Source organism: Pseudopipra pipra, chromosome 3 (genome assembly GCF_036250125.1).
Source record: "Pseudopipra pipra isolate bDixPip1 chromosome 3, bDixPip1.hap1, whole genome shotgun sequence".
Classification (NCBI taxonomy): domain Eukaryota; kingdom Metazoa; phylum Chordata; class Aves; order Passeriformes; family Pipridae; genus Pseudopipra; species Pseudopipra pipra.
Genome location: NC_087551.1, coordinates 40,375,773 through 40,385,301, shown reverse-complemented (window position 1 = coordinate 40,385,301; position 9,529 = coordinate 40,375,773). Strand labels below are relative to the sequence as shown.

General features: G+C 53.4%; 1 protein-coding gene across 2 annotated transcripts; it reads right to left on the bottom strand.

Moving 5' to 3' along the window:
* Positions 1–3,198: 3,198 nt before the first annotated feature.
* IRF2BP2 (interferon regulatory factor 2 binding protein 2) lies at positions 3,199–8,235 on the bottom strand. 2 transcript variants are annotated; one of them, XR_010429104.1, is made up of 3 exons: positions 7,078–8,235; positions 5,916–6,826; positions 3,199–3,803 (listed from the first exon to the last, which is right to left on the bottom strand). XR_010429104.1 is itself a non-coding variant. In XM_064648772.1 (2 exons), the coding sequence occupies exons 1-2, from the start codon at positions 8,099–8,101 to the stop codon at positions 6,105–6,107; spliced, it is 1,746 nt and encodes a 581-aa protein (XP_064504842.1). In that variant the 5' UTR covers positions 8,102–8,235; the 3' UTR covers positions 3,960–6,104. The 2 variants fall into 2 exon arrangements, 1 of the variants encoding a protein (XP_064504842.1); XM_064648772.1 differs by lacking the exon at positions 3,199–3,803 and having other exon boundaries at positions 3,960–6,826.
* Between the last annotated feature and the right edge of the window lie 1,294 nt (positions 8,236–9,529).

Genomic DNA, 9,529 nt, shown 5'->3' with positions numbered 1-9,529 from the left:
AGTCTTTCATCAGTATACTAATTTTTGAGCCTTCTAACTACCAGCTGAGGGGTGGTACATCTTCAAAGAGAAAATTATTTATTCCTAGTGCTTAGCAGCACTTGAATAAGGTAAGAGAAAAAAAAAGTGTTGTAAGTAGTCTGGACAAAATTAAATGCCTCATTCCATTATGCAGTTGTTGCCTAATATCTGTAAGTCCCCTTCTACATACAGTTGGAGAATATGACACTCCTGTAAAAAAGAGTTAAAAAAGGGTTAGAAAAGGGTTGGAGAAAACCTTAATTTCTGGGAGGAAAAAATTAAGGGAATCTACTAAAAAATAAAAATAAATTAAAAAAAAATGAAGCCTCCTTCAGCTCATAAATATGCTTAAAAAAAAGGGGAAAAAACCCGCCAAAACCACGGGAGGAAGAAAGGGAAGGTCCAGTTTGCTTTCTCATGCCCCTGGCTGAATGGGTGGTAGGGTGAGGCCCCCATTGCAGCTGGGGCACTCCTGAAGAGCACTGCCTGCATGCTTCCCCAGCACCATCCTGCCACTGCAGTCCAGCAGTGTGGGAACAGGAGGAGTTGTCTCTTACTGCAAGGAAGCAACCTGATGAACCAATAACACCTTTCATCTCTGTTTACTTATCTTCTGGGGTTTTTTAAATGGCTGCCAAAAAAAGAAAAGGCATGATGGTTGGGGAGGGAGGGGGAAATAAGTATTTTATAGTGAAAGAGGGTAAAGGAAAATGCAGACTTGGCATTTTTGCAGTGAAGAGTGAATGTCCTTCCCAGATGCAGAAGCTGAAATCTCCCTGAAAATCATAGAATCATAGAATGGTTTGGGTTAAAAGGGGACCTTGAAGATTATCTATTTCCAACCACCCTACCATGGGCAGGGACACTTTCAACTAGACCAGGTTGCTCAGAGCCCCATCCAACCTGGCCTTGAACACCTCCAAGATGCCTCCAAAATTGGAGGCTCCCCAGGGTTTCTCAGGGAAGCCACAGCCCTCCACCCAGAAGGGCACCCTTTGGCCCTAGACAGAGTGCTCCAGTATCGGATAGGAACACCCCAGGGCTGGGGACCACTAGAGCAAGCAGCAGCAGGTGGGGGGTCAGACAAAGGGACCCTGAGGTGGAGGCATAGCCGGGTGCTCTGCCAGACAGAGTGGGTTCTCACACTTGCCCCAGTGCTGCATGGAGATGGGAGATAATGAGCAGGGATGCTTCTTGTGGTCTTTGCTGAGTCAGAGGTGACTGGCCAAAGAAACACCTAGAGTACAGTGAGAAGTTTCCTTGAGCTCTTCCTGGTTTCTCCGTGAGTTTGTTTTATTGGGGTCTTCCGCTTGATGGAACATTTTGGGGCTTAATATGTACACTGCTATGCCACTCTCTACAAAACTGGCTCTGGAGTAGCAGAAAGAAAAGCAAAGTTAGGTGAAGCATGTCTAAAAATAACTGCAGAGCTATCACCCCATCTTCAGTGCACCTATGTCAGCCAAGCAAGACAGCCATATGGGCACTAACATGGCACTTAGTAGCTTTCTATGGGAGACATCAGTGTTTCTTCTTTCCCAGAAGGGAGAGTTCAGTCTTTCAAGGAACAAAATTATTCAAACCCTGCACTTGGTGCTCAAAGCCCACGGCGTGCTCCAGAGGCTGTCTGGAGGCAGTGAAAGAGTTACATCTGGAGCAGAGCAGCAGCTCCGGGTGATGAAGTGGATAAGCAGGCACTCCATTCATCTGCTTTGAACACTGCCTGACCTTGGGCCCTGGCAGAGGAAAGGCGTCTGCTCCTGCAAACAAAGGGCAAGGGAAGGAGGATGACTCAGGAATCCTGGTGGCCCACATGGGATGAGGGCAGGGCAGCTATGCTGCTCCATGGCCATGCCTGGCAAGTGGCAAGGCTGTCTGCAATGCACCCGCTGCAGGAAGTGAATCCATATGCTGCCCAGGACCATCTTCTGTTTAAACAGGGGGGGAAAAAAATTCTTGATTTTTTGTTTATTTGGTTGGTTGGTTTCTTTTTTTTTTACTTGCCTCATTATGGGAGCACATGCTTGAAGGTGGAGTTTATACTGGGTTGGACTGTGACGTCTGGAGAGATGAAAGTCCACTTGGGTAAAAATGGTGGTTGGGGTTTTCTACCAATTATTTTTCAAAAGGTGCACTGGAGTGACCTAAATGCAAATGCTCAAGGAGGAGAAACATGAAATGCTGAGGGCTGAACCTTTTCAAGCCCAATTACTGGACGTCTCCCACCTGTAGCCCTGCTGTGGCAAAGCACGTGCTGAAGCAGTAGAATCAGGGCTATAAGTAGCTCAGCTAACCCCTGGTGCCATTAATTTCCACACAATCCAGTGTTTTTTCCTCCCACCTGAGGAGAGGCTGTGTTGGTGTGGGAACTGCAGCTGCACCATAACACCCTGCACACCATGCAGAGTGTCCCACACTACTTTGGGGGCAAAGTAGACACATGGAGTAGATGCAGCCGGCAGGTGCCACACTGCAGGCGAGCGGGTGGCTGGGTGTCCCCAGAGCAGTGTCCTATCCAGTCCCACCAAGAGCGGCTGCCCTGCCAGCAGGATGGATGGACAAGCAGGGCTTGGCCGGGGTGCAGAAGGAAAGGATCCAGGGGCTCTGTTGACATAACAAGCCACTAGAGAGCACTCTCAAATGTATTTATACCCTTTGCCTAAGTGCTAGTTCATAAAAACACGCGGTTGCCATGGCCTGGTTTACAGCAAATCTAAAAAGAGAGCTCCCAAACATACCAGGTTTTCTGAGGCCACTGCAAAGGCAGTCAAAGCCTCCCCTGTGTGGCACCTTTCCCACCCCCTGGGACCCAGGCACACAGCAGTACCCACTGGCTCCACACATACCGTCTTGCCCCACGCTGCTGCCTGTTTACAAGTAAGTGTCAGGACAGTATTAAAAAAAAAAAAAAAGAAAAAGAAAAAATAATACTGTACTTCGGCAACTATAGCTTTTTCAATTTTTTTTTTATATACAAGGAAATGCAGGAAGTGTTTAAAGCTCCTAGTTTCCTTATACTTAGTGCCAGAAGTAAAAAGAAACCATAAATGTAAAAATGGCAGCAGGTTAGTTCAGCAGCTATCAACAAAAACACTGTGCAGTTGAACTGCCAGGAAAAAAATATCTTGGAAAAAAAAAGTAATGGAAGTGAGTTTGAAAAAAAAAAAAAATCACACATTCTTCATTAAAACACTTTTAATACTACACAAATTACAGTATCACCTTTTAAAAAGTTTAAAAAGGAATATTAACAGTAGCACTGTTGCAGCTAAAGCACTTAAAAATTATAGGAAAAAAAGAAAAAAGCTTGTAGCCCAGGAAGTAGTAATAAAGGGAGAATCCACTGGAGCCTTATTGTAATTCAGCAAAGCAACCAAAAGAAAAAAGCAACATTCAATGTGAAAAAAATGAGCTATGTATGAACACCCTCAAATTTTAGGGGTTTTTTTTTTGTTTTTTTTATTTTGCAGTTCTGAAGTTTTATGGTGCAGATTAGACTTGTCTAGGGGCTGAAAGTCAGCTGTGTGAGCACAGCCACCATGTGCCATTTCTTCTCCATCAGTGTTGTTTCTGGGCCACTGCCTGGCATCACCAGCTGGGGAGTTTCCATCCTCTCCAGGAGTCCCAGAGCTGCAGGAGTGGAGCAGCTGGCAGGAAGAGGAGGAAGGTGTGCTTCCTTACAGGCCTCTCCACCGAGTCCCATCAATGTCCCTTGGCCCCAAAACAAGGGTACACTTTGTCAGGAGCAGGTCTCTCCCTCGGCACACTCAGAGCTGGGCCACCTGATAACACAAAAGGGTTGTTTTTTTTTAGGGAGTCTTTGAGATTTCAGTTTTGCTTCTCTTTAAAGCGTAGGGATACCACCTTAATCAAAAACATGAACTTCATCCCATATGAGGTATTAGGCCAAGCAACTTTGAAGAACTTGTTACCATCTATCAGCTCAAATTCCATTTTTTTAATAAAGTGCCTAAATACACATTTACACAGATCATAGTGGTTCCAAAGAATCCTTTACAGTTGGCATGTTTTTATATATAGATATATATATAGGTATATATATATAATGTGCGTCTTCTTCAAATTGGCTAAGTGTGTTTACATAAGACACCAATCTTGACTATAAGTTTTAAAGCGTAATATTGACTTCACTGAATTTGTTTATCATGCAAGTCTTATCTAATATTACATTGACCTGTAATATGGAACACAATGTAGTGAGTGTGCTCATTAAACACTTCATAAAAAATTACTGTGCATGTGCAGTTCTGATCTTCAAATACTAATAATGATCATTTCTTTTTTTTTTTAAATGTAGTCTTCCAAAAAGATCTACTCTGCATTAAATTGCAGTTTGAACATTATCACAATAAGAACAGTTGACTAAAAAGCACCCAAAATTTTTCAAATTTATAGTTGGCTGAACACATTTTTCCTCCTCCTCCTCTTTGATAATGAAAGTGTTTATTAGCTGGTCCCTGGGAAGGGACGACCTCACCACCCTTTTGCTCAGAAACAACGACATATAACTAAGTTATAAACACCTCAACAGAAGGGCTCGTACAGCTGCAGCGTTGCCAACAAACTATAAACAGCACAAAAACATCACTATAAGACTTGAACTATTTCTAGTAACCAATGATTTATTGATTTTAGAAGTCTGCTTGGTGATGCAGAAGCGTAATCAAAAGAAGTGGCTTTACAAAAGAGTTCTCCAAAGTAGCTTAAAAGGCAGGGCCAGGGCCATTATGTACAGCCCTAATTGCTTTCATTTCAACCAGTTTATATTTTCATTTTCAAAGAATAGCAGTAGGTTTGTTTCAAGCATACGTAATAAGGAAATTACAGGTTTCCTCCACCCACATTTGGGCTGTCACTGATATGCCCGTGGGCAATTTGGCAGAGCCTCAGTCACTGCTGTCACTGTACCACACCGTACCTGCCACTACTTGGAAATACCGGGTCAGTGATAGTAACAACAGCAACAGCACTAGAGGCGACTGATAAGCAAAATCAAAGTCCATCTGCACTATCTGGAAATTTAAGTAAAATTAAAAACAAAAAAAAAGCTTCTTCCCCACCTCCCCAGCTTTGTCCAAAGACACGAAAGCCCCGGAAGTGACACTGAAGGCCTTCAGAAATGGCAGTGCTACATTGGCGCCTTCGCCAATCAGGTAATTAAGTTCATTATCAAAATTCCATGTTATGGTATGCAATCGGTGAATAAATGCAGTTTTGTAATCTTACAACTGATCACGTGAACTGCGGTCAACTTTGCCTTAAAAAAAAAAAAACAAAACACCAAACCAAAAACAAACAAACCCAGAAATCCCTAACTCAACAGCGCCTCTTGGACACTTCTCCACATCCTACTCTGGAGGCAACTTCCCTTGAGAAAGAGTGAGCAATTTGGGACTGGATCTGGAGGATCTTCCATTGCAACACGAGCTATGCATTTCTGGGAGAAAGCCTTCATGCTCCCTAAGCTTGCCTGGCCAAGCGGGATGGCAAAGGGCATCCCTGTCTTGGCTAGCCACTCTTGTTCCCAACCACCTCAGACCAAGCCTGCATGCGACCAGCTCTACAGGACAGGGGCCAGGAATAAGGAATCACAGACAATAAGGCAATCTTTACAATGTCAGAAAGTGTATTTGGCATTTAAAAAAAAAAAAGAAAAGAAAAGAAAAAAAGAAGAAACAAGTGCATACAAATACAGCTAGAAGCATTTCTGGTTTGCCAAGTGCTCTCTAAAAAAAGCAGCGCAAGTCACAGCCTACATTGAACGTAACTGTCACCAGGGAAGCACAACAAATAGTTGCTATAACAAAAGGGGAAAAAAAAAAGGCAAAAAAAAGAGAAGAATTAGAAGAAATGCCTTTATAATAAGTACATACCTCTTGTCTTCAAAAAATATAGAAACACAATGTATTCAAAAAAAATCAAAATTATACAGCCATGTTTATGAAGTCTACATTTCCCTTGTCTTGGAGATATATATATATTTATATATATATATTTATAGATATATACATAATTCGAGCAGTTCGAGTTCAAGGTGATGTTGGGTGGTGAGCGCAGGCGAGTCACGAGTCCCTCTCCTTTTTCACTTTCACATCTCCGGCCAGGATGGTGGCAATCTCCCCTTGCATGAAGGCCCAGGGCACGTTGGAGCCAACCAGGGGACACTTCTCCCCGCTGGGGCAATACACCTCCCCGCTGGCTCCCTGCTGCTTGATGCTCTGCCGGGAGCAGGGGAAGCAGAACTTGTGGGAGGGGACGGAGGGGCACTGCACGAAGTGGGTGTCTTCCAGGCGCTCGTGGCAGAGGGTACAACACAACGGAACGCTGGCGGCGAGGGACGAGTCCGGCAGGCTGGCGGGGTGGACGGGCTCCAGTCCGCCCGCTGCCGCCGCGTTGGCCCCCTGGCCCGGCACCTCCCTGCCGGGGCCCAGCCTTCTTTGGTTCATGGCGGAGGGCGAGGGGGGGCTGCTGCTGTTCCTCCGCGTGGTGGAGTGGACCTGGTTGGCGTCTTTGGAGGCGTGGTTGCCCCCGGCATTGTCCGCCACCAGAATGAGGGCGGCCATGGGGGACTGGCCGTTCTGGGCCGCCTCGGGCGGCGTGGTCCGGTTGGAGTGGGGCGAGGCGGTGGGCGGCGGGGGCGACATGAACGGGGTGGCCGTCAGCGGCAGCTTCATCCCTTCCGACGAGGGGGGCAGCCAGGGCTGCACCTCCCCGTTGATCTTCGGGGGTCCCGCTTCGCCCTCCGGCTCGGGGGAAGGCTTCCTCTTCCGGGCGGCCCGGGCCCCTGCAGAGGCAGAGGTGGGGAGGAGTGGGGGGAGGAGGAGGGTGAGAAGAAGGCAGCGCAATCACAATGCATCGCCGAGCAACCGCGGAAACGAGTGGCCGCGGCCACCTCCCGGCCACCCAAGCAGCCGGGCCGCCGCCCCACACGCCCAAAGCCGCCCGGCATCGCCCGCCCCGCTTTCCGGGAGAGACCCTCGTGCTGTCGTCCCCTCCACTACCCTGCCCGCCGCCTCCCGGTCCCCGGCGCCTCACCTGGCTTGGCCACGGAGCCGTTGGTCTCGTAGCCCAGCAGCCTGCCGCCCGCCATGCCCGGCTCCTTCTTGAACTTGCTGTCGAAGGGGGGCACGGCGTGGCCCCCGTGCTGGTGCAGGGCCAGCAGCGTGTCCCGCACTGTCTTGGGCTTGGCCAGCCACTCCTGCTCGCCGCCTGGCCGGCCCTTGCCCTCGGCGGCCAGCTCTGCCGCTGCCGCCGCCGGCAGGCTCTCGGCAGAGCCCCGCTTCTCCTTGGCGCCGCCGTCGTGCTCCCCCGCCGCGCCGCCGCCGCCACCCGAGGACGAGGAGGAGACGGAACCGGGGCGCTTGTGCCCCAGCTCGCCGGGCTGCCCCGCCGCCTGCCCCGCCGCCTGCGCCGCCGCCGCCGGCTGCTGAGGCACGGGCACGGCCATCGGGGCGGGCGCGGCGGAAATGGCGGCCAGCGAGGCGGCGGCGGCGGCGCGGCTGCCCAGGCCGCCGATGGCGGCGGGGAGCCCGGCGCCGTTCACCAGCGGCACCAGGGTGGGCGGCACGGCGTGCGTCCGCCGCGGGTTCGGGCTCTGCCGGTTCAGCTCGGGCGGCTCCTCGGGCTTGGGGAAGCCATTGGGCACCAGGATCCCGTTGACCTGTCGGCCACCGCCGTACTCTGCGCCCAGCCGGGGCGGCGGCCTCTCGGCCGCCAGCGAGTAGCGCTCCAGGGGCTGCGGCGGGGGCCGCGCCGCCGCCTCCGCCGCCGCGGGGTGGCCGAGCTGCTGCTGCTGCGCCAGGAGCTCCTTGGCGGAGAGCGGAGGCTGCTTGGCGTGGGGCGGTGGCGGGGCCCGGCCCTCGGGGAAGCAGCCGTGCGCCCGCTTCAGCTGCCGCGCCGTGTCGATGACGAACTCCACGCGGTCGGCGCCCTCGTAGTTGACACAGCCCCGGCAGACGGGCTCGGTGAAGTCCCAAATCATGGCCCAAGGCATGCGGGGCAGATCGCACAGGTAGCACGACTGCCTGCGGGAAGCAGCCGCCACCGCCGCCGACGACATGTCCCGGCCCCGGGGCAGCGGCGAGCGCCCCCCGCTCCGGCTCCTGCCGCCGCTGCCGCCTCCTCCGCCCCTCGTCACCGGAGTCCCGACGGGCAGGCTCGGGTGCCGCGGCCGCAGCGGGACCGTCCGCCGGGCCCCCTCCCCCTCGCCTTCCTCTTCCGTGCGCTGGAGCGGGGCGCGGCGGGCGCCCCAGCAGGCACAGCCGCTGCAGGGAACGCCGCTCCCCTCGCCGTCTCCGCCGGCGGCGCTCACAGGGCGGCGGGGACGCGCATCTCCGCCGCGCGCCTGGCGCAGGGCTGCGGCCGCTACCGCCCGCACGGCTCCCCCGCTCTCTGGCTACTACGAGGCGGCGCGGGGCGGCGGGGGCCGGCGCGGCGCGGCGGGGCGGACGGGGCGGAGACTGCCACGGGGGCCGGGGCCGGGGCTGGCGGCGGCGCCGTGCCGTGCCGGGCTCCAGCCGCCACCGCCGCCTCTGCGCGCCGCCGCCTCAATTCTTCGACAGTGCCGGCCGCGCCTGCGCGATGGGCGCCCCCGCCCCGCCGCCGCCGCGATCCCAGCGCCGGCCCCTGCCCGCGCCCCCGCCACCGGCACCGCCACCGGCACCGGGGGTTCCTCCTGCCGCCGGAGGGCCACTGCGCCCCCGCCTCGTCTCGCCCCCGGGGAGGGCTGTGGGAGCGGAGAGAGACAATGCGAGGGGCGGGGGTGCGCTGCAGCTCCCTCCTTCTCTGATTTTATTTTTGTTATTGTTGGGTTCATTACTATTTCCTGCGCCGCCGAGGGGCTTTGCCGAAACCTCCCACCCGTGGGCGTAGTGACGGGCTCGATGTCCCCCCTTCTGCCTCCCGCCTCGCTCGCCCTGTGACCTTGGGCACGGCGCGGTGCCCGGGCTATCTCCCGCCGGGTCGGTCATCGTCACCGCCGGGCACGGGTCGGCTTTGTTCTCCCCGCCGGGCCAGGAGGGACCATTAGAAATAAATACAACGATTACCCAGCTTTTTTTTTTCTTAACTGTTGTCATTGTGCACAGGAAATAGGACGCTCTAGATTTCCTGTCATTTTCAACCACAAACCAGCGGTTCTCTAATGCAGATTAGCGAAATTCACACAGACTAAGCAAACGCCGTCTCCTTCCCCCAAAAAACAAAAACCTGTAGACATGTTTCCCTGTGCCCCATACACGCTGCGAATTGCTCATCCGCTGCCTGCATCCACACCGAAACACAGGGCGGGGGCAAGGGAGGGAGGAAAAGAGGGTGTTCGCTCTTCCCGTTTGCCATGGAAGGTGAAGGAACCCCTCATCGGGCGCATCCCGGCACGTACGGCCGGCTGCACGCGTCTGCCCGCGCAGGGTAAACACGGCGAAGGCTGCTCCCTCCGACAGCCGTGCTCGGGCCGCCCTTCCCACGGCGTTATGTAGGTTACGGGGGA

Coding starts and splice junctions, on each gene's coding strand:
- IRF2BP2 (XM_064648772.1), bottom strand. CDS start 8,101: ATGTCGTCGGCGGCGGTGGCGGCTGCTTCCCGCAGGCAGTCGTGCTAC. Junction 6,827..7,077: donor CGGCTCCGTGGCCAAGCCAG/GTGAGGCGCCGG, acceptor CTGCCTCTGCAG/GGGCCCGGGCCGCCCGGAAG.